The sequence below is a fragment of the Aphelocoma coerulescens genome, chromosome 11 (genome assembly GCF_041296385.1).
Source record: "Aphelocoma coerulescens isolate FSJ_1873_10779 chromosome 11, UR_Acoe_1.0, whole genome shotgun sequence".
Taxonomy (NCBI): Eukaryota; Metazoa; Chordata; class Aves; order Passeriformes; family Corvidae; genus Aphelocoma; species Aphelocoma coerulescens.
In genome coordinates, this window is record NC_091025.1 from 2,483,577 (window position 1) to 2,506,643 (window position 23,067).

General features: G+C 61.9%; 1 protein-coding gene across 1 annotated transcript in view; it reads left to right on the forward strand.

Annotated features, from left to right (window-relative positions):
- GSE1 (Gse1 coiled-coil protein) overlaps positions 1-23,067 on the forward strand; it is a 62,139-nt gene that overhangs the window by 24,554 nt on the left and 14,518 nt on the right. Inside the window, exon 2 of the mRNA XM_069027208.1 lies at positions 21,567-21,785. Within this exon, the coding sequence (XP_068883309.1) occupies positions 21,567-21,785 (219 nt within the window). The remainder of the gene's footprint in view (positions 1-21,566; positions 21,786-23,067) is intronic.

Consider the following 23,067-nt stretch of genomic DNA (forward strand, 5'->3'; position numbering starts at 1 on the left):
GCCTCCCAGCCCAGCCCAGCCCAGCCCAATGTGGTGGCCCAGGGCCTCGCCACACATCCCTCGGGATGGGCACAGCTCCCTGGGAAGCCAGGATGGGGACTGTCATGGGTGCATGGGGGTGCTGAGGTGTGCATGGGGTGGAGTTGTGGGGTTGTACATGGATGTGTGACACATGTCAGGGCACCGAGGTTGCCTGTCCTCCTGCAGAGGTGATGCACGTGCACATCCTGTGCTGTGAAGGGGGTGTTGTGCACAGGGTGTGAGTGCACACACATGAATCCATCCCTCTCTGCTGAGGGGTGTTGTGCACACATGTGAGTGCACACACACATGAATCCATCCCTCTCTGCTGAGGGGTGTTGTGCACAGGGTGTGAGTGCACACACACATGAATCCATCCCTCTCTGCTGAGGGGTGTTGTGCACAGGGTGTGAGTGCACACACACATGAATCCATCCCTCTCTGCTGAGGGGTGTTGTGCACACGTGTTTGTGCTCACGCACACCCATCGCTCTCCTCTGAGACTGTGCATGGTGCACACACACAAACGCACCCCCAAGCTCCTCTCGGCACGCTCCATCCCAGGTGTGCTTCCCCCTTCCTGCACACTCCTGGGTGCGGCCTGGGGGTCTTGCTCGCCCCCCTCCCTTCCAGGGCAGGTTTTATCTCCCGGCCTGCTCCCTGCCTGCCGTTCCCTCACTGCCCTCCGAGCCTGACATTTACATATTAATATTTTCCAGGGAGGCAATGCGTTGCGGTGCAAGTGTCTGCATTGTGGTTGCACATAATGTAAAGTGAGATAAAGCGCCCGGCTCCGCTATGAATAACTGCAAATGAAAACCCATGTGGCCATAAAAGCCTTCACATTTGCCCTGTCAGCATGTGGTACATCGGCTAAACAACTGATTTAGCTTTTCTTTTTTTTTTCCAAGGTTTATCACCACTTACAGAGGACATGCTCTTTGTGTACTGCCTGTCGCTTTCTGCTCAGCTTCCTTGTCACTTCCCCTCGGCGTCCTCCCAGCCGGGCCCCGAAACGATGCTCTGCTCCTCTAAACCGCCCTGACAGCCCCTATTAGCTTCTGGCCGAGTACAGCTTGGCGCTGCTGGGGCTATTTATCTCGCCGGCACAGAGGGCTGTTATCTATCACCCTCGCTCCGTACGGCCCCGCTCCTTCGCTTCTGCTGATGGCAGGGATTTGGGATGGGGTCCTGGTGGGGCCTGGGGGGAGCGAGGGGACCTGGTAGCGCTTATCCCTCCTCCCAAAGGGGCTGGATCAAGCCACCAGGCTTGGCTTTTTCAGCCATGGTGGCTCCTCAACCTGGTGCTGCCAGGCCCTGACCCCCTCTGTGCCAAGGGGATGCAGCCAAAACCGCTCGGGATAACCTGGAGAATTATTCCTGCTCCTACGCGGCGTGGCTGCTGCCATCCCCACGGCGGTGGCCCCGGGCAGGGGTGATGTCCCTGCGGGACCGCTGGCTCCCGAAGGTGCCGGCTTGGGTGCCAGACCTGAAATACCGGGTGGGGAGGGAGCAGGCGGGGTGGTGACGCCGGGGAGCGGGACGAGCAGCTCCGTGCGGTGCCTGCGGCAAGGGGGGAGGACGGCGGTCCCCGTTCCGTGCCCGTGGAGCTGCCTGGCCCTCGGCCAAGGGCGCTGGCACCCAGCCGGCCCCCGGCACTGCCGGTAACCAGAGCTGCCTCCCCTCGCTGTTATTTCAGCAGGTGGGGGCAGATCGGTTTACAAGGCTGGGGAGATGCCTATCAGTCCCCTCCCGCCACTTCGTCCCCACGCCACCTCCGCCACGTCCCCGTTAGCAGGGCTGGACATCACCCGTGATGGCAATTGCCAGCACCAATGGTCGCCTCGCCTGGGCACGCTGCTCTTTGGGGACCCCAGCACTGGCTGGTGCTGGCAGAGGGACTGCAGTGTCACCAGCATGGTGAGCTTTGCCCCTGGCTGCCCTGCGCCACCACCTCGGCTCATCCCCTTGAGTCACGCCGGACGTCATGGCAGGCGCCAGCGAGGTGTTGTCCTGCAGGGCCAGCCCGGGCTGGCGAAAGCTCTGCGTCACCCCACACTCTGCCCGGGGTGCCAGCGTCCCTAAGTACCGGGCAGGGGCTGGGGGGGCCCTGTCCCCCTGTCAGGGCTTGCATCAGAGCACGAAGGGGGTGTTGCACAAGTGTTTTCTGTCTCAACCTGCCCCCAGCCAGTGCTTGGGAAGGGCTGTGGGGGGCCGTGGGTGGGAAGCGGGGGGCCAGGGGGGTTGTTTACAGCCACGGAGCTTGTTTCCTTCCACCTGCCTCGGGGGAAGCAGTTAGCGATTTGTTAGTCAAACCAGATGAGCCTTCCCGGAGCGGCTTCCTGCCAGGCTCAGCACGGCCCGGCTGCCCTGCCAGCGGGGTCCCCCGTGTCCCCCAGCTCTGCCGTGCCCCCCGCCGCAGCCAGAGCCACACGGTGGGTGGGATGTGGGGAGGCTCAGCAGCTCCCAGGCATCGCCCCTTGGTGCGGGCACCCCCGGAGCAGCCTGCGTGGGAACGTGACTGGAAAACCGGGGTGGTGCTTGCTTTGGGGCCTCTCCCCAGATACCTCCAGGGAGGTTGTGCTGGGCATGGCAGAGCCCGTGGTGGCTTGGCGGGGTGGTGAGGTGGAGGGATGCTCTCCAGGGAGATGTTTGGGTGCTTGGGCGATGGGTGGGTGCTGCGTGATGCACTGAGCAGCACTGTGACAAGTGCCAGGTTTGTCACGGCCCATGCACTGACCCCCTGTGCCTCATCCCTGGTGGGCCACGTGTCGTGCGTCGTGTCCCACGTGCCGTGTCACTTGCGGGCACGGTGTGCTGAGCCCCACACGCGACCACGCGGCGCGTGTCAAGCGTCGCGCGCTGAAAACGCTGCGGCGCGCGTCCTGCATCGCGCGCTGAGCACCAGGCGCTGGCCCCCGTGCACCGCACGCCAAGCACCACGCGTCCTACACACCTGTGTGACGTGCCAGGCCCCCTGCACCGAGCACTCTGTGCATCAGGAGCCCCCTGCAGCGAGCCCCATGGTCGGGCACCGTGCCCTGAGCCCCACGTGCCCTGCACCGTGTGCCCGCACCGCGTGCCGCGCACGGCGCATCCCGCACGCATCCAGCGCCGCTGCCCCGACCCTGCGGGACCGGGGCCCACGCAGAGAGCGGGAAGTGCCAGCCCTCGCCCCCTCGCTCACTGAGTGGCGCCGGGTGATAAATAAGGAAGTTAACACCCAACCCGGGCTGCTAATTAGCTTTTAACCTGTACTAGCAGTTAACTACAAAAGGCAGTCATTTGTTCCGGGGAGCTGGTAGCGTAGAAAGAGCGAAACATGGCCAATTTTGTTCAGGATGAATTAAGACTTGCAAATGTAAAATGAGTTCATCTATTTAATTAAGTAGCGGCAATATGGATGTTAAATTAAGTTAATGGCAGGCATGCCAAAACAAGGTTATACAAATCTTGTCCTGGCGGGGTGGGTTCCGGATCCGGCCCTTGGATGTGGGGTGCTGGGGTTCTCGGGGGGGGCCCTGGGGAGAGCTGGTGGCCCTGGGGACACCCCGCTGGCCTCCTCAAGGATGGAGGGAGAGGGAGGTGGAGGTGGAGGGAAGGAAAAACAAGGCAGGAGGAAAGGAAAAGCGTGTCTCACCCAGTGCCGCAATCTTATCAGGGCTGAACTTTACTCTCCCGCTAAAGATATAGGATACTTTAGGGACATCGGAAAGAAATAATAACCCTCTGATTTGTAGCTCTTGGGCTCTGGCAGCCGAGGGGGAAGGAAGACTGTCTTCTGCCATTACCATTTTTTGTATGAACTATTCCCCAAAGAAATCAAACCCTTGTACAAGCCCTCCCGTGCGGCAGCCCCTGCTCCGGCGCTGACCCGAGCCGTACGGATTATCACCGCGCATCGCAGCCGGAGACAGGAACATTCATTAAAATTTGAAACACAAATGGAAAATTGCTACTTGAAGCCTCCTTGCCAGAGAGCCAGCCGCTTGATCAGAGACCTCATTAATGTATCTAATGTGTAAGGAACAATTAGACTTTTCAAAGACATCCTTTTCCCAGCCAGGGGGAAAAAAAACCACCAGAAGCAGCTTGAAACCCCCCCCAGTCCAAAGCAAACCCAAACCTGCCCTGAGGAATTGGGGTGCACAACCCCAGAGGGAGCCTACGAGCCGCCGGAGAGTCTCGGCTCCATCCTGGCACCCGAAATGCCCATTTCTCCTTAAGTTAGATGGGGAGGAAAGTGGGCTGATTAAAAAGCTGATTTCTTTTCCCAGCGACCGGCGGGGTTTTGCCATCCTCCCGTAATTAGCCGGTTACACGGCCGTATGTTTTATTTATGAGCCGAGGGTGGAGGGAAGGGGAAGCGGAGGAACGACCGTGCCCTATATATCTGCAAATAAAACACTTCATTTCCCTCCTGGGGAATGTCACCTCGAGAAACCATCGCTTTCCTGCTCACTGCCCCGTCCAAATCGCAGGCTGTAAATGGCTTTGTGGGCCTGGCTGGCGCTCAGATGGGTTTAAAATATGGATTTATGTCTTTATTCTGCATAGTCAAAGGTCAACAAGAGCAGGAAATCATCGCTGAGCTGCTTATTTACGATGGGAGGCGACCGTTCGCTCCTCTTGATCCTGTGTCCCCTCTGATAGATGCTTCCAGGGGGCCGGGCTGCAGGGAATGTGGTGGAGCCTGTGCCTCAGTTTCCCTAGAGCGGGCATCCCTTGGGGTTGGGCATCCCACGGCGGGGGGGGGGGGACACTGCAGGCTGGATGTCCCCAGCACGGCCGCATCCCACTCCGTGGGGACACCCATGGGGAGGCTGAGCATCCCCAGGGAGGGGTGTCCCGGTGGCGATCCGGGGATGCCCGTGCGGCGTGGCCGGGCCGTGGCGGCGGCGTGGGCAGGGCCGGCCCCGCGAGCTGCGCTCTCATGCTTTGCTAATCCCGCCTGGCACCTGCCCCAGCTCCCGGCGGCTTCGCGCGAGCAAAGGAACCAATTAATCCTCCCGGCGCTCGGGGAAGTGGGTCAGGCTCGTCAGGCTCTCCCGCTAACGAGGGGCGAGGCGCGGCGTGGCCCAGCCCGGCTGCTGGCTGGCTGGCTGGCCGGGCGGGTGTCTCGGCCGGTGCCCGGCGTCCCGGCTCCCCGCGGGGTGGTAAGTGGGTAAACTGAGGCAGGGTGGTCGCCCGCAGAGCGGGGACAACCCAGGAGGGTGGCGGATAATTCGGTTGGGCCGATGTCGCAAAGGACCGGGGTTTCCCAACGGGGTTGCCCGGCCGCTGCGCCTCGGTTTCCCCATCCCGGCCAAGCAACGGGTGCTCCTGGTTTGGGGTGTTGGGGTTTTGGGAGGCAGGGCGGGGAGCGCAGGCAGGGCGCCCCTTTGAAGTGGAGCACAACTTCCAGGAGTGAAGCAATTCTCGTTTGCATAATGAATAAATGGAGCGGAGCGGGGGGGGGGTGGGGATGGGGGGGGTGGTGGTGGGGAAGGGGGGTGAAACCCCAAAACCGGAGCTGGCAGGCAGGTCTGCCCTCTCTCCCCTCCTTGGCCTCCCCTCCCTGCCTGCCCGCTCCCCCAGCCGCCTGTAATTACAGGTTTATTGCCTGCACAGCTATTGTGTAATGACATGTTTGCAAATTAATTTTTACGGCTCCTGCCGTGGGGTGGGGGGGAGCAGGGGAGGGGTCCCCCGGTGCTTGCCTGAACCCAGCAAATCCAGCCCCTCTGCCAGCGAGATGGGAACTGGCTGGGAATTGGGTGACGTGGTGACTCCAAAGCTTTCCCAGCGCGGGGTGGGGGGGTCCCCGTTGCACCCACACTGGGGCGGAGCATTGGGTTTGGGACACCCCCAGGTGTGTCACCCCATAAATGACATTATAGAGTGCACCAGTGAGGTGTGGGGGGGGGTTTGGCCGGGGTGGGGGGACACGGTGGAGCAGCACCCCATGGGTGGGAGCAGCAGCTTCCAGCACCCCACGGAGCACGGTGACACAGGGGAGCTGCCTGGGAGGGAGCGGGACGCGAGCGACGATGACTCAGGGGACGGGCCAGAAATACTCTCAGCGCCGATCTTGACAGATGTAGGTTAGGAAGGAAGAGAAGACATAATAATAATCCCCCGACCTGGAATCGGGAAAGCAATATTTAATGGGGGAGGGGGGGAGGAGGGTGCAGTTTTCACCAGCTCTGTCTGTGCCAAGTGGGTTTTTGGGGAGCACGGCTGGCAGGGTGGGAGTGCGGGGATACCTGTGTGTGTGCACAAGTGGCGTTTGCAGCCAGAGGACCTCTCACAAACCCCCTCCAACATCCATGCCCAGCCGTGGGGGCTGGATAGGTTTGGGGTGACGCTGTGACCCCCGTTTCCCCCTCGTGCCCACGCTCTAGTGGAGGTAGGGCAGGCAGTGGTTTCCTGGGAACGGCTGGATGGATTTGGGGTTGTCCTGTGACCCCCATGCTCCCCCATCCCCACACCCAGTGCAGGCAGTGCTCTCCTGGGAATGGCTGGCTGGATTTGGGGTGACACCGTGACCCCCATGCCCGTCTCTCCCCACGCTCTGGAGCAGGCGGGGGCCACCTGGGAATGGCCGGATGGGTTTGGGGTGACACTGCGACCTGCGTGCCCCCTTTCCCCAGGCTGCGGTGCAGGCAGGGGCAGGCAGCGGGCGCCTGGGAATGGCCTCTGTATCTTTAAGCTGTTTGAAGGGCTGGTCATTATCATACAGGATGTGGCTTCTCTTGCAGGGGCGAGATATCACACGTCGCCCTCGTGAACTTTGGTGTTAAAACCAGTTTGGGAAGAGAAGGACGGAGCTGGGCGGGGGGTGCGGGGGGAAGGAGGGAGGGGGGGGGGGTGAGGCGCGCGCGGAACACTCAGGGGCGCGCTCCCGTGAGAAGCGCGCTCCCGCTGGAAGCGCGTGCCCGCGGAAGCGCGCCCGTGCGTGCCCGGAGCTGGCGACGCTCCCCCCGCCCCCCCTCCCGTCCCCTCCTTTCTCCACCCCGCCTTGGCTGATCGTTTGCTTAAAGCAAATTAAGCCGGGCCCTCGTTACTATGGTGCAGCCAGGATCTCCAGCCTCCCTCGCGCTCCCGTAATAGCATTTATTAGCCCTATTTGCCTGCAAGCATGTCTTCCCGGATCTGCTAATGCATCAGCGGAGAGGGGATGGGGGAGATCCTATCGGGCGGCTCATTACAGCCCCCGACGACCAGCGAGGCCGGCAACGGGGGATTTAGAGGCTCAGAGGGGATTTGGGGGGGCAGCAGGAGCTCACCCCCAGCCCCCCGCGCCAGGGTTGGGGCAGGCGGCTTTGCTCGCCTGCCTTTTGTGAAGCAGCAGGCAGCTCCCGGCAGGCAGGAAAGTTGGGTTATTTATTGTTTTATTTCCTAATTTTCCCTCCTGAAGCGACTGGGGGGACTTGGGTTCCTATTTTTATTTTACATATATCTCTTCACCCCCCCCCCCCCCCCTCCGGCGCCCCCCTCCGCCCGCCGCATCGGCAGCTGTTTGAAAACAGAAAAAGGCAAGAAAGAAAAATTTAAAATTATTCCGTCTGTAGGCGAGGAGGAGGAGCGGGAGGTGAGGGGGAAGGAGGCTGCTCCCCGGGGCGCCCCGGGGGTTCACCCCCTCCCCCGAAAGCGCCGGGGCCAAAGGCTGGAGCCCGGGGGACGCGGGCGGTGGGCGGAGGGTGCTGGGGCGAGCAGCTGCCGGCCGCCCTCCTGCCCGCTCCCCGTCATTAGGGGAGACAAATCTGCTGTCAAGGAGCCAGATTTCCAATTTACCGATAATGATTCTTGCATGAAAATTGATCGAGGGGCAAGTCTGCCGCCTCTCGCCCGCCCGCCTTGGCGCAGCCCGCCGAGACGAGGCTTTCCGGCCGCACGGACGGACGGACGGACACCGGCTCGCTACCCCCGCGTGGGTCACCCGCCCCACGCCCCCAGCACCCTCCGCAGGGTGGGGGGGAACCCCACTGCGCTGATTAGGGGGTGCGTTCCCCGCCGCCGAGGGTCCCACCGCCTCTTCATCCTCCTCCTCCTCCTCCTCCTCGTCGTCGCTGGCTTTTTGTGTGCCTGCGGTTGGCAGCTGGGGGCTCAGCGGCAGGAAAACCCCCGGGAAGGCGTCACGCGTGGCAGCCAGGCTCCTGCCCTGGCCCCGCCGGTGACAGCCGCCACCGCCACCCTCCGCCGGCGCCCTGCGCTCGCTGCTATTTCAATTTTTATTTTTCCTCCTCCCCCCACGCACTTGATTCCCCCCGCTCCTCCTCCTCCTCCTCCTTCTCCTCCTCCTCCTCCTTCTCCTCCTCCCAGCTCCACCGTATTTTTTCGCCTCTGGTTTATTTTTCCAACCCCCTCCGTGTGGCTTGGTGCTAATTTTTGGGGTTTTTTTTCTTTTTTTTCTTTTTTCTGTTTTTTTTTTTTTTTTTCCTTGCTTCCTGACACATCCTCCTCACGTTGGCTCTTTTATTTTTATTTTTAATTTTTTTTTTCCTGGCTGCAATGGAACTGTAACATAAATCATGTTTGGGTTGAAACCACCTCTCTATTACTTACCAGGTAAGGCACCGAGCGATGCTGCCGCCAGCCCTCCGCACTCCCTCTCCCCCCACTCCGGGGTCTCCCCGCGGGGTCCCCCCCAACCCGGGGACTCCCCTTTGTCCGCCCCAGCCAGCGGCAGCCAAGGGCGATTTGGGGGTGAAGTTACTTTCTTCCAGCACCTTATAGAGGTTTTGGGGCTGGGGGAAGGGGGGAGAGAGGGGATCAGAGAGCCCTGGCACGGCACTGCAGTGTTTCGGGGTGCTTGGATTCCCCCTCTCTTCTCCTGCTGCCACTCCCTCACCCTGGGGGTTTCTTCCGCTCCCCGAGGAGCCAGGGGCGTTCTGGCCGAGGTGGGATGGGGAGAAATGCTGGATGCGCTGCGTTTTGGGGTGGGGGTCCCCGCTGGCAGCCCAGTCATTACGAGGGCACGGGGATTTGGGGCACCAAAGTTTGCTGTGCCACCCCAGCCGGCAGCTCCGGCCCCCGCGGCAGCCAGCGACGGAGGAGGATTCCCCTCGGGGGGGTTTGGGGAGCATCCGTGGGGCTGGGGCGCGAGCTTGGGGGGTGCATCCAGGGTGTGTGCTCAGGGTGAGTGTTTTGGGGGGGCTTTGGGGTGCTTAAGGGTGGGAGCTGGAGGTACTCTGGGGGCGCAGGCTCAGGGTACGTGTTTGGGGTGCGTACCCGGGGTGCAGACTCGGCACACTCAGGCTGTGAGCTCAGGGTGTGATCTCGGGGTTCACACTCGGGGTGCAGCCTTGGGCTGGGAGCCCGGCCGTGAACTTGAGGCGCTTTCGGGTGCAGGCTCGGGGTGCAGGCTCAGGGCGCTCTCCCAGAGTTGGGGGGCGGTGGCAGGGCCCCTCTCCGGGGGTCGGTGGCCACGCGTGGCCGTCCCTCCGCGGATGGTTGTTTGTTTCAGGAAATGGCTTTGGCATGTGGCCGTTCTTACCGGTGCGAGCGGCTCTCCCAGCGCGCCTGCGCCAGAGTGCACGAAGGCGAGCCGGGAAGGGCGGCCAAGGGGCACCGGGGTCGAATTGGGGGTCCCCCCCTCTCTGGGAGGGGTTGCGCTGTGACATCCCCTTCCAGTGCTGTGCCATGGTGGGGACATGGGTGACCTGCTTTCCTGTGCCGCCCTGAGCGCTCCCACCCTGCTCCGACCCTGCGCCCTCCTCCGTGCCGGCTGTGGGGGTCCCGCTCCCCCTGTTCCCCCCAAACGCCATCGCCTCGCCCGCTCCTCGCTTTTCTCCGCTGCCTGCAGCAGCCCCGGGCGGTTCCTGCCCAGCCTCGGAGCCGTCCCTTGCGGTGGGGAGCCCTCCGAGGGCTGCAGGTGCAGGGAGACGGGTTTGGGGTTGGCTTTTTTCCCCCCTTAAATTCCATATTTAGCACGCGCCGGTCGAGCCGGGGTTCCCGGCGGCAGCTCCTGTTGCGTGAAACTTCTGGTTTTGCCGTTGTGGCTGATGCGCTAATTCCTGCGCCCTGGAAAACCCTGCCCCGGCCGGCTCCCCAACCGCCTGGGAGGAGGGGGAGTAATAAAATTGGAGGAGAAAAGCAAGACGGAGAGGAACATGGAAGTGTCAGGCTGCGAGATTTAAAGCAATTAGGGGGAATGATGCTGGAGGCGCTGGCACGCAGCGGGATCCCTGGCGGCAGCTGCCGGGCGTTGGGAGATGCCGGTGGGCCAGGTCGGGTGGGAGCAGATGGAGACGGGAACCTTCCCCCCACCCTGGGCTCGCGGGGGTTTCATCAGCGCGGGGCTGGTGGCGGTGACTCAGCGGCGCGAGTCCTGCTGGGGACTGTCACCGCCTCAGGGACTGCCTGGCCGTGGCCCGTGTCACACGCTCCTCCTCGGTGGCTTGTTCCCCGAGCTTGGCTGGCCCGGGATCCAGCCGGCTCCTCTGTGTCCCCTCGGTCCCTCTGGTCACCAATGCTCCTGTCCCCTCTGGTCACTGATGCTCCTGTTCCCTGTATCCCTCTGGTCACCAATGCTGCTGTCCCCTGTATCCCTCTGGTCACTGATGCTTCTGTCTCTCTTGTCACCAATGTTGCTGTCCCCTTTTATGCCTCTGGTCACCTCACCAATGCTCCTGTCACCTCTGTCTCACTGGTCACCGATGCTTCTGTCCCCTTTTATCCCTGTGGTCACCAAAGCCTCTGTCCCCTCTTATCCCTCTGGTCATGAGGCTGGATTTGTGCCATGGGGCTCAGCCGGCTGCAAGGGGACACCGGCCACTATGGGGACCTCCCACCAAGCATCACTGAGAGCTAGAGGACCGGGAAGGGACCCCATTCCCTGCTGGTCCATATGGGAACCATGCTGAGGCTGATCTTCCCCGAGATAACGTGGGCGCGTTTGTCACCCTATGGCCCGTGTCAGCATTCCTCGGGGACACCACCCTCCTTTGGGGACAGCAGCACCCCTTGGGGACACAGAGCATCCCCGCAGGGCCTGGCTGTTTGCTCCAGCAGGCACAAGGGTGGCACCGGGATACACCCGGCCTTTTGGGGACCCCCCCTCCCATGGGTGTCCCCAAATCCGGCAAATCCCCCAGGTGCCGGAGTGGTCCTGGGGCTCCCCAGCGAGTGCCTGCTGTGCCGGGGAGGATGGCGGTGGGTGCCGGCAGCGGATGCTGCTGACTCAGGACCTTCCCAAATGGTTCCTATTTTTATGCCGGGGCCGGGAATATTTAGCCCCTGGATCAAAGCAGATGGAAGGAGCTGGGTGATGCTGCGTAAACACCCGCTCGGCGGGTGCCGCTGGCGCGGGGTGTGAGTCACCGGCGGCTCTCGGCAGCGCTGGGCGGGCACAGTCACCCCCAGGCTGGGTTTGGGGTGCTCGGGGCTCTGCCCCACTCTTGGCATCCCCCTGGCTGGGTCTGGGGTTTGGGGATACCCTTCCTTATCCTCGCCATGTGTGGGGTCGAGGGGTGCACGAGGAGGTGTTCGTGGGGTGCTAAGGGGGGGCTGGGTCATGCCGGAGGGTTCCAAGCCGTTTTGGGGTGCTGGGAAGTCCTCCTGCCTTTCTCCCTTGCCCACCCCACCATCTTCCTCCTCCTCCTCCTCCTCTCGCCAGTCCTAAATTCGGTCGCCATGGCAACCATGTCAACCACTTTCCAGCTTCCCTGTGATGGTTTGAGGAGGGGAGGGGTGGAAGAGGGAAGCCAGGGGAAGGAGGGGACTGGGGGCATTGCTCGGAGCTCAGGGGGATACTTCCCAGATGGTTTTTTCCTGCTGGATCCTGTCTGGCGAGTGGGGCCCGTGCCAGCCCACCTCGTGCCAAGGGGTCAGGGGGTCCTGGCCTGGGGAGGGGGCTCCATCACAGCCCCCCAGCTCTGAGTGGGTGGGTGGGCACCCCCAAAATCCGGTGCCTTTCTGCAGCCATCCTGCTCGTGCCAGGGCCCCGCAGGCACCGGGGACATCAGTAGCTGGGAGGGGGTGAATTATTCCCAGACACCCCCTTTTTTCATCCCTCCTTCCTTTCTCACCCCCCCCCCCCCCCCATAATCTCTTTATTCCCAGGCTAAACCTGGTTCCTGAAGGTTTTACAGGCAGATTTGCCTGTAGCTATGTAGGACAGGGTGCAAAGCCGGCTGTCTGTGTGGGTGGGTGGGTTACACCAGCACTGGCATCACCCCACGGCAGGTGGGCACCCGGCTGCCCCCCGGGAACGGCTGTGCCAGCACGGAGCTACCGGGGGAGAAGTGGAATTACCCCGGTCAGATTTCGGCTGGCGATTCGGGGCCGCCCTGCCACCATCCCCCTCTCCTGGCACCGCCTCACCCCGATCCCCGGGGGTACAGCGGGCACCGCTCACCTCCAAACCTCCCAACGCATCGCGGGGTTTTGAGGGGGAGCAGGTGCTGCCTTTCTTTCTGGCGTGTCCCCCCCTTTTCCCTCGCCTTGGCACCGGCTGTCGGCACCTGCCGGGATGCTCCTTGGCACGGCACCGCGGCACGTGCGTGGGCACCGCCGGCGGCAGCCGCGCTCGAGGCACCGGCGGTGGCAGCCGGGGGTGGCAGGGAGGTGGGGGGGCGGGGGAGAACGGGGCCAGCTCTGCCCCGAGCCTGGCAGCGGGAGCATCCCCTCCCTCTAATTTTATGACTGATTTTTAACTTTTATTTCCCAAACGCTGTGCTTAATTAAACCCAGGCGCCTCTCGCCGCGAGCCCGACGTGGGGGATTTATGACTCCAAACATCGACCCCCGCCGAAAAACCCCGCTCTGACAGATTATTCCCCCCGGATTCAAAGTGGGGGTGATGCTCTGAACACCCCCTCCCTATCCCTTGCAAGATGCTTTGAGGGGGGAAGCCGGCTGTGCTTCAGCATCCCCAAGCTTCCTCCTTCCCCCCCTTCTTTTAATAATAATGCTTTAAAGATGTTTGACATCTGTAACAAACAGCTGGCATCCTGTTATGGAAGAATGTCCTTTTATTTCCGAGCAGGTTGAACTGTCATTAATAGTATAATTAGGTGATTATCGGCGTACAGCAGAAAACTGCTTAATTGCACAGCCAGCTTTCCGAGGATCCCAGCTCCTTTATTGCTGGATTTGTTTTAGCCGCCTGAATTTTTTCGCACTGTTTTGTTGGGTTCGGTTGTTGGTTGTTTTGTTGTTTTTTGGGTGGTTTTTTTTTTTTTTTTTGCCACGTTGATGATTATTATTTTTTAATGCATATGACAGCTGGGGGAATGTGGCAGCACCGGGGGGGGGGGGGACACACACGCCAGCGCTGGCACTGGTCCCCATGTGTGTGTCCCCCCCCCCCCCCCCCTCCTTCCAGGTCCCCAGGGGGTTTAGTTTTAACCCCGTGTGTGCTGGAGTTGGGGGAACGGGCTTACGGGGGGGGTTTGCTGGGTGCAGCACCCGTGGATGGGAGCTGAGAGTCATTTGAGGGAATAAAGGAGGTGCCTTTGTTGGGGAGCAGAGCCGTGGCACCTGCATGGAGGGCACCCCTCACCCTGGGGAGCCTTCACCCACCCCTCCCTGCTGGGACCCTCCTTTTGGGGGCTCCTTGGCAAACAAACGTGGTTCCCCGCGCTGCCGCCGTGGTGTCGCTCCGTCCCCGTCCCCACCCTCATCCCCGTCCCCGGGATGTGTGGGTTTGGGGGCAGAGCAGCTTTTTTGGCGCCTGCCAGACAATAGCGCTTTGTATCTCCCCCCGGTGCCGCCAAACACACTTGTTAGCGCCGCAGCTTTGTGCTGTAAATTTCCATGGAGTAATTACGTCTTAATTTATGATAATCCCGGGCGGGCGGTGGAGGGGGGACAAGCGCCAGTCAAGTTTGGAAGTTGCCCGCCGGGGCCCGGGGGTCCCCCGTGGCTCCTGCCGACCGTGAACTCCTCGCTCGACCATGAACTTCTCCATCCCGGTGGGTGGGGAGAGCATCCCCGAGCATCCCCGGGCCGGGAACGGGGCTGTTCCCGGGGGCGACAGCGAGTTGAGGCCACGTGGGGCTGGGAATTGGTGTCAGTTTGCAGGGCCGGAGTGTCCCCAGCGCCGTGGCTGGTGTGTCCCATCCCACCGCCCATCCAGGAGCTCGGGATCATCCTGGGGTCATCCTGGGGTGAGGCCGGGATGCTGTGTGCGTGTCCCTCCCGGCAAGGAGGGAATCTCTCCCTTCCCCGAGCCCCTGGCACCGCTCCGGCGTGGGGCCGGACCCTTCCCCCTTCCCGGCGCTGAATGGCTCATCCCGCCTTTGTCTGGAGGGCTTATTACCGGCAAAATAGAGGCTCTTTTCCCTCGGCCTTCCCAGCGGGCAAATTAGAAGCTTTGGCAATTTGTGAGGAGGAGGAGGATGGGGAGGGGACGAAGGCTCTCGTCACCCGGAGGGCGACCACAATGCCAGGCAGGGCACTGGCATCTCCAGCATGGGTGTGGGAAAGGGAGAGAGGGGCTCCCCGTGTCCCCTGCAAAGCCACCACAGTGGGAATCCCGTGGGATTTGGGGGAGCCTCCCTCCACAGGGAGGTTTGGGGGGTGCACGCCTGGTGTTGCTGAGCATTGGTGTGGAGCTAGGAGGGTGCTGGCATCCTGGCATCCCACTGCCCTTGCCAGCGGGGCCTGTGGGCACCCTGTCCCCTGCTCCGGGGTGGGATTTATCCCCGGAGAGCGGTGAGAGCCAGGGGCTGCGCCCGCTGCACCTGCAGCCGGGTCCCCGTTGGGAGGCAGCGTGCACCCACTGACATTTGCCAAGCGTAAAAATTCAATTAATTCCAGCAGGCAGATTAAATATAAGTGAATTTTAATAATTTGCTCGAAAGGCTGAGGATTACCGTAGGCGAAAAGGGAAGATGCTGCTCGTGGGGGCACGGGCCGGCCTTCCCAGCACCGGCACATGGGATCACCGCTATTAATCACCCTAAATCCCGGCGTGGGAAGAGAAGAGGATCCTGCTCCCCTTGCTGGGGTTTTGGTTGATCTTCCCTGCGATGAGGAACTTGCTGGATCTGTCCCACCAGTGCTGGCAGCGTGTCCCCATCCCCAGCAGAGTCTGGTTCCAGGGACATCTCTGCTCCTCCAAGCCCTCCTCATTTTTTTGAGGGGCTTCATGAGAAGGGAAACACCCATCAAGGTGGCCCTGGTGACACTTCAGGTGCTCCCAGGCCTGGAGGAATCCAAGGTCTTCCCAAGACCTCCGCAGCATCTCGTAGCTCAGCGCTGGGGGTGTGGGGCACTGATGGGGAGCAGATGGCACTGGTACTGGGGAAGTGAAAATCCACGCGGCAAATTCTCTGTTTGCCAGGGATCATTTTTTATCCCGAGGTAAAACCTTTGCTCTGGCCCGTGCTGGGACCATCTGCACCACCAGAAACCGCGGGGGAAACCTGGGAGTGAAGGGGGGATCCCCATCCTGCCTGGAACCCCCCTATCCTGCCTGGACCCCCCCCATCCTGCCTGGACCCCCCCCATCCTGCCCGGACCCCCGGCTCTGCAGTGGGATTGATGGAGATTGCCCGTGACCTTTGCTGGGACACGAGGAATTACCATTAATACTCCCGTATTTCCGGACTTCGCGCCATCCATAAATCTCATATCAAGCCGGGCGGGCGGCGTAATCTGCCAGGCGGTGTTATTAATGCTCCTTATTAATACTCGTTATTAATGCCCCTTACTAGTACTTGTTATTAATACCTGTTATTAGCACCTGTTATTAATTGCCCCTGGAGCCTGGCGTGAGCTGCCCTGTGGAAGTGGTAAGGGATGGGGGCTGCACTGTGTAACCCCTCTCTGCTTTTTGGGGTGCAGCCAGGGCGGATGCTGGCGAGTCCCAGGTGCCAGCAGAGTCACCCACCAGCAGCGGGGGTTCTCTGTGGGCACCCACCCCCGTGATGGGGGCAGTTTTTGGCTGTGGGCTCAGTGCTGGAGGGGGTTACAGCAGCTGGAAGGCAGTGGGGTGGCAAGAGGCATCCGCTCACCTTGTCCTGGCACTTCCCAGCTGTGTCCTGCAGCCCCTTCCCTTGGCTGAGTCCTGGCAGCCCCCCTGCCCTGTCTCCCCCTGCCCCTGCCCTGCCTGCAGCCCCCTGCCCTGCCCCTGCCCCTCCAGGACCTGCCCCGTGCAAGATCCAGCCTGTGTGAAACTCTAATCTCCAATTTTATTCGCTCGGCTCCAGCCGATTTGCATAATCCACATAATCACCCTGGTTTTAATTGCCTACAACTCTGCAGAAAGATCATGTGGTTAAGTGGTAAATCATAATTAGATAAATAATTGGCTTGGCCGCAGCAAGCTGCTTTGTTATACCTGCCATCTGCTGGGCAAGGGATCCTGCGCCCAAAACAATGCGCCGCTGCCGCACGCCTGCGCCAGCCTGGGGACGTGGGGCACGGGGCTGTGGGCATGGGAGGGCAGCCTGGATGCGCCGGGCATTGCCCACTCTCGTTCCTGGTCGTGCCGTGCAAGGTTTGGCAGCGCCGTGTGGCGCCTGGCTCCGACCCAGGCGTTGCCCAGCGGCTCTGTGGAATGCCCGGTGCCACCGTGCAGTGCCCTGCAGCATCCAGGAATGCCCAGTGCCACCGCCATGGAATGCCCAGTGGCACCGTGGAATGCCCAGTGGCACCATTTAATGCCACTGTGCAGTGCCCGGCAGCACCAAACAATGCCTGGCAGCACCATTAAGTGCCCAGCAGTGCAGCTCCCTCCTAGGTGATGCCCAGCATCCCAGTGCAATGCCCAAATCTCCCGCAGACCGTACCCAGCATCCCAGTGCAATGCCCAGTCTCTCCCAGGCGATGCCTGGCAGCCCCATGGAGTGCCCAGCACCCCGCAAAGCCACTGAGCCCCAGAAGATGCCAGTGCAGAGGGGTGAGGACTGTACCCCACGTGCCCCAAAGCAGAGGGATCCTCAGGAGACATCTGGATCTGGGCATCAGGAGCCGAGAGGAGTTGCCAACCCAGCCCTGGAGCTGCAGAGGGGAGTTCAGGGCCCAGCAGCACCCGTGGGCCACAGGGGCTTGATTTTGCAAGCCCCCAGCATTCAACACAGGACAGAAACAGGGTAGAAAGTTGCTTTGAAGTAAATCTTTTGCTGGCTTGATTTTCCTGAGGGCTGACAAGGCTCCCAGGGCTGCTTGGCTGGGCACGGGAAGGCTGGGAAGGGAGAGAAACCAGCCGGCATCGCTCCATCCCTAGCACTGCACCCTCCAAATGAGCTCTTATTAGTTTGCTTGTTGTCGTTTGCCAGATCAATGGTCCATGGAGGAGTGATCGATGGAGGCCCAGCCAGATAATTGTGCCGGATGCTCGGTGCCGTGCCGGGGCTCCACGGGGAGGCCCAAATCCCATCTTTGGCCACCAAGGTGCTCCTCACCATGGGGGACCCATCCAGGGCCCTCCGAGGGGATGGGGGATGTTCCCAGGATGGGCCCTGGGCTCTGTGCTGAGGCACCCTAAAATTGGACAGAGGTCACGCCTGCATCTCTCAGCGCTTGGGGACATTTGGGGGCACCAAGCCCCGCCACCTCCCTTCGTTTCAGCTGCGTGCTGGGAGGTGGAAAGGAAGGGAGGGCAGGAGCGCGGGCTCTGATCGATCAATTAATTAATTAATGGAGCATGTTGGAGGTGCGGCGGCAGAGCTGCTTTAATGAGGGGTGGAAAACGTGCGGCGGCTCGGCGGGACATCGCCGGGAGAGGAGCTGCTGCCCTCTGCCTGTCCCCTGCCTGTCCCCTGCCCGAGGGGGTGGCGGGGCATGTGACAGGGGGACGATGGGCACACGCTGGCCCTGGCCCCCTGCCCTCCATCCTGGGGCTCTGCCCGCTGCATTCAGGCAGAGGGAAGGGGGAGCTGACAATGCGAGGCCATTAGCATTGAAAATCCATGCGGAGCAGCTGTTCCTGCTTGGAGCGTGCAGCTGGATGCGGCTCCGGAGCGGGAGCAGAGGCGCTGAGAGAGGGGGGAAAGGCTGAGGGGGGACCTCATCACCCCAAATCCCTCGGGAAACCAGCAACAGCGAGCATGGTGGAGCCTTCCAGAGGGCTTGGCCAAGTGGGCTCCGTCCCAGCCGCGGTCCTGCGGGGTGGGTGGGTGCGGATCCATCCCGGGGGAGGAGGAGGAGGATGCAGGATGCTCGTCTCTCCCCACTCCCTCGGCCTCCCGCCGCACTGGGTTTTTTTCCGCTCCATTTGCCAGGGGCTGGAGCTGCTGCCTGATCGTATTTGGTAATAAATTATTAGTTCCAGCACTTGGGAGCCCGGGAGCTCAAAATAGCTGCTGTAAGAGCGGGCGGCTGGTGCAGGTCGAGTTCAATGGCAATCTGCTCCCAAGGGCACTCCACGCTCATTAGAGGCCTTTCAAGGTGCTGGGAAGGGGGCAATCGGCAGCCGAGGTGCTAAACCTGCCCGCTTCCCTTTTCCCGACAGCCGTACCCCGTGCCCAGGGATTTCAGGGCTCTGGGAGCCCATCCCTGCCCCTCGCTGCCCGCTCCTGCCTGCCCGCGGCGGCTGCCAAGGGGTTTTATTTGTCTCCAGCCCCACCAGGCAGCCAGACTGGTTCTGCTCTCGCTGCCGGAGGAGGCTCCTGCTGCCAAAAAACCCGCCAGCATCATCAGGAGCAGATGGAGAGAACATGGCACGCTCCCAGCTCCCGGCTCCCAGCCCTGAGCCAGGGATGCGGGGGTTCGGGGGGGCGGGAGCACCGCTCCAGGAGTCAGGGGTTTGGGGTCCTGTGCCGGCGGAGATGCCAGCCCCATGGCGGGTGCCATGTGTGGCGCTGTGGGAAGGAGTGGCGCAGGGAATGGTGAGGGGAGCGTGGCAGTGACCCTGCCATCCCCTCTCCTCCTCCTGCCGGGCAGGGAGCTGCCTGCTCCCGCGGGCAGGCAGCCAGCGGGCACCGGGAATGCCAGACACTCCCTGTACTGCTGTGCCCGGGCACATGCTGTGGGAGGGACGGGGACAGGGTGACACATCGCCTGCTCCCCGGTCCCCAAGCTCCCTCGTGGCCTCAGCGGGGGACCCAGGTGTCCCGTGGCCCCCCAGCCCCCCTGCCTTGGCGTGGGGAGGGGTACAGGCATCAGTTTCCCAAGGAGGAGTGCATGGGAGTGCCAGCCCTGTACCCGCACAGGGCTGGGGACAGTGGAGGGACAGCCTGTCCCGTTTTGGGCTTCATCTCCCCGCCCTGGTGAGGCAACCGCTGCCATGACCCTGGACTGCTCCAGGCACCAAACTTGACCTGTTTTTCCACACGGATCTGCCTGCTGGGAGAAGCAGCCGGGGAGGGGCAGAGCTGGGGGGGCCCCACCTCACCGTGGGGCGTCACGGCGTCCCCAGCCACCCGCAGGGGTGAGTGGCACCCACGCCGTGCAGGCGACGGGATGCCGGAGGGATGGGGGGGACGCAGCACGGCAGCCTCACATCCCATCCCATCTCCGTGTGGATGCTGCCGCCCCGCCAGCTCTCCGTGCCTCAGTTTCCCCAGCTGGCAGCTGGCCCGTGGAGCAGCCCAGGGACGCCCGGACAGACGGACGCCAGAGCCGGCGGGGCACGGCGGGTGAGCGGCGCTGCTCGGGCCCCAGCCTGGGCGGAGGCGCCGATTTTATCACCGGGAGGGAGCGGCAGAACTGGTTTGGAGCGCGGCTGGGGCAGCGGCACGGCTCAGCCCGGGGGGCACGCCAGCTCCCCGCACGCTGCCCGGCCACTCGCCGGCTCCCGGCCGCCCTGCGCTCGCCTGGCAAATCCCTTCGGGATCATGAGTTGACCGGGAGGCGTTTGGGGCCGCGGGGATCAGCTGAGCATCACACGGATGATGCTCAGCTGCCAGCCCCGTGCCCGTGTACCAGCCTGCTGATCCCACCGGATGGTTGGAAAAGCATCTCCAGACCCGGACTGGGGCTGGAAGACGGGGTTGTACTGGGGTTAATAGGTGGGGAGGAGCTGGGGAGCACTGGGAAGTGCTTGGGCAGGTGCAGGGCTGTGCCTGGAGGATGTGGGGCAGTCCCTGGGGGGATGCAGGATTGTGCCTGGTGGATGTGGGGCAGTGCTGGGGGATGCAGGGCTGTGCCAAGGGGATGCCAGGCAGTGCCTGGAGAATGCAGGATTGTGCCTGGTGGATGTGGGGCAGTGCCCAGGGGGTACAAGGGAGTCACAGGCTGTGCCTGGAGCGCTGCGTCCCCTTTGGATGGTGCGTGGGTGCCTGGTGCTGCAGGCACATCCCGGTGCCCCGCTCTCGGGGGAGCACCGAGCCCTCCCCCGGGGCTGGAGCAGAGCCAGGGGGTGCCAGCGCAGAGCCCGGGGGTGCCGGGGCCAGGCTGGCGTGGCGAGTTGGCTTCCCAGCTGTTCTGGTAATGAATTTACATGAGCCGAGCGTGTCGACAAGGCGGCAGTCAATGGCTGAGAGCAGCGGAGTTAATAAATGCTTGTATAATGAGGGCAGAGGGGAGCGCGCCGCCGCGCCGGCCGCCTCTCCTGGGGCCGGGGGGCAAAGATTAATCAACGCTGAGTGCCCCCCGTGCCCCCCCGGCTCCCGCCGCGCCCGCCGCGCTCCCCGGCCAGCCGCTGCAGCGGGATGCTGCGGGGGCTCCGGGGATGCTCCATCCGCCCTCTGCAGTGGATGCTCCAGGTGCTCCGGCGTCTCAATGCCTCGAGCTGCCTCCAGGCCCGCTGGGAGTTGGGGGCTGCCCCACGACCCTCCCCGTCCTCCTGCCCACCCGGGAGTGGGGCTAATTTTAGGCTGGTGTTAATGAAGCTGCTCGGTGAAGTCTATTTTAAGGGCCCTGACATCAGCAGTTGCTGTTTTGGGAGGTGGAGAGCCCTGGAGCAATTGGTGTGACAGCTGGGGGGGGGCGCGGGGAGGGCTGCACCCTCCTGCTCTGCACCTGAACCTCACTTTTGGGGTCACCGTGCCCTGCAGCACCTCGGTGCTTTGGGGTGCAGTGGTGGGGATTTGGGGCATGAGGATCTGAAGGTGCAATGTGGGGAGCTGGGGATGCAGTGCTGGGGATTTGGGGGTGCAGTGGTGGGGATTTAAGGGTGCAGTTCTGGGGATCCAGGGATGTGTTATTGGGGATTTGGGGGTGCAGTGGTGGGGATTTAAGGGTGCAGTTCTGGGGATCCAGGGATGTGTTATTGGGGATTTGGGGGTGCAGTGGTGGGGATTTAAAGGTGCAGTTCTGGGAATCCAGGGATACACTATTGGGGATTTAGGGGTGCAGTCACTGGGATTTGGGGGTGCAGTGGTGGCAATTAGGGGTGCAGCAGCGATGCCTTGGGTTTTGGCAGCACCATGCGAGTCAGGGGGCTGCACCTCTCCCCATCACCTCCATCAGGATGCTGAAGTCCCTGTGTCCCCCAAAACACCCTGGTCATTCCTGCAGAGCTCCGCTGAGGCCGCCCTGCTCCATTATCCCGGGGTTCAGTGGGTCTGTGGGATGCTGGCATGTGGGACCGCATTCCCCCCATTGCCTGAACTCGGGGTGCATTTCGGGGTGGGATGGCGAACTAGAGGAAAGGTGTTGGTGGTCCCAGCTCCTGGGGGAAATTGAGGATCCTCTCTCCCCATGTCTAACCCGGGCTTTCTCGTTCACAGGCATGAGCCATGAGCCGAAGTCGCCGTCCCTAGGAATGCTCTCCACCGCCACCCGCACCACCGCCACCGTGAGCCCCCTGACCCCGTCCCCCCTGAACGGCTCCATCGTTCCCAATGGCAGCCCCGCCGCCAGCAGCACTTTGTCCGTCCAGGCAGCACCTTCCTCCAGCTTCGCCGCCGCTCTCCGCAAGCTCGCCAAGCAAGCCGAGGAGCCCAGAGGTGGGGACAGGAACAGGGACAGGGACAGGGACAGGGGCAGGGGGGTGACAAACACCGGTGCCTTTCCTGGGAGCTGGAGCCGGTGTTTTCCTGCCATTTCCCAACTAATGCGTTTTCCTGGAGTCGTGTCTCGAGGGGGCAGTTTGGGAATTCAATTCATCCGGAGTAATCCGAGTGCTGTATCACTCACGGTGCCTTGGGAGAGCACAGCATGGCAGGGCCAGCCCTGCTCCCTCCCACCACGCTGCTTTTTCCAGAGGTTCCTCCAATTTGCTACTTCCCCAGCCAAATTTCCCCAACTAAACAGCCCTAGAAGGTCCCCAGCTCTTGTCACCCACATCCTCCACCACACCCCCCTCTCTCTGCTTGGATATGGGATGCTGGGTGTGAACTGCTTCTGGAGCACCCTGTGGGAATTGCTGGGGCTCCCACACCCAGAGGGGGAGGCAGCCAATCCCCAGGCTGGGAAGTGTTTCAGGAGACTGCTGGTATCCTCGATTTGGGATGAAATAGCTTTTATCCCTGCTATTTGCATCGGCGGGTGCTCCCCTTGGATCACTGCCCACTGTCTGGGCACTTTGATCCCTGGAGAAGACACACAAGCCCTTTGCAAGATGTTTTTTTTGCAAGGTCTTTTTGGAAGACCCTGTTTTAAAGGCCCTTTTGGCAAAATCCTTTTTCCAAGACCCCTTTTGCAAGGGTCTTTTTTGGAAAATCCCTTTTGGAAGCACCATCTTCCACAAGACCCTCCTTGCAGCCCTAAAATGTCTGTCATAGCTGTGACCTGAAGCATTGGCTGTTCCCAAGGAAATGTGTGGGGATACCAGGTCCCTGTAACTCTGAGGGAGCCCGGTCTTGGTGATGCTTCATCCTCACTGGAAGCTCCTCGTTTTTCCCAGCTACTTCCTCTGGAACCCATCTGCTTCCTTTGGAGCAAGTGATTGAGTTTGGGGAATTATTTTACTTTTTTTTCCCCTTGCACCCCACATCTTGTGCCCTCCCTGAGCTGCTCAGCCCATCCCAAGGGACATCAGCAGGTTTGGGCATGGATTTTGTGGCACTGGAGAGAAGCAGCCACGCTCCCTTTGGATTTCCCCTTAACACCTGCGTAGTTTGTCTGCAGAAACCCCTCCATTGCCCATTTGGGTGCCTCAAGTGGCCCATCCCAGAGGTTTTTGATCCATGTGGGTTTGGGTGTGTGTTGGGAAGGGGGTTTCTCTCCTTGCTGTGGTTTTTAGCGCCTGGAAGTGAATTGCTTTTCCCTCAAATCCTCACCCACTTC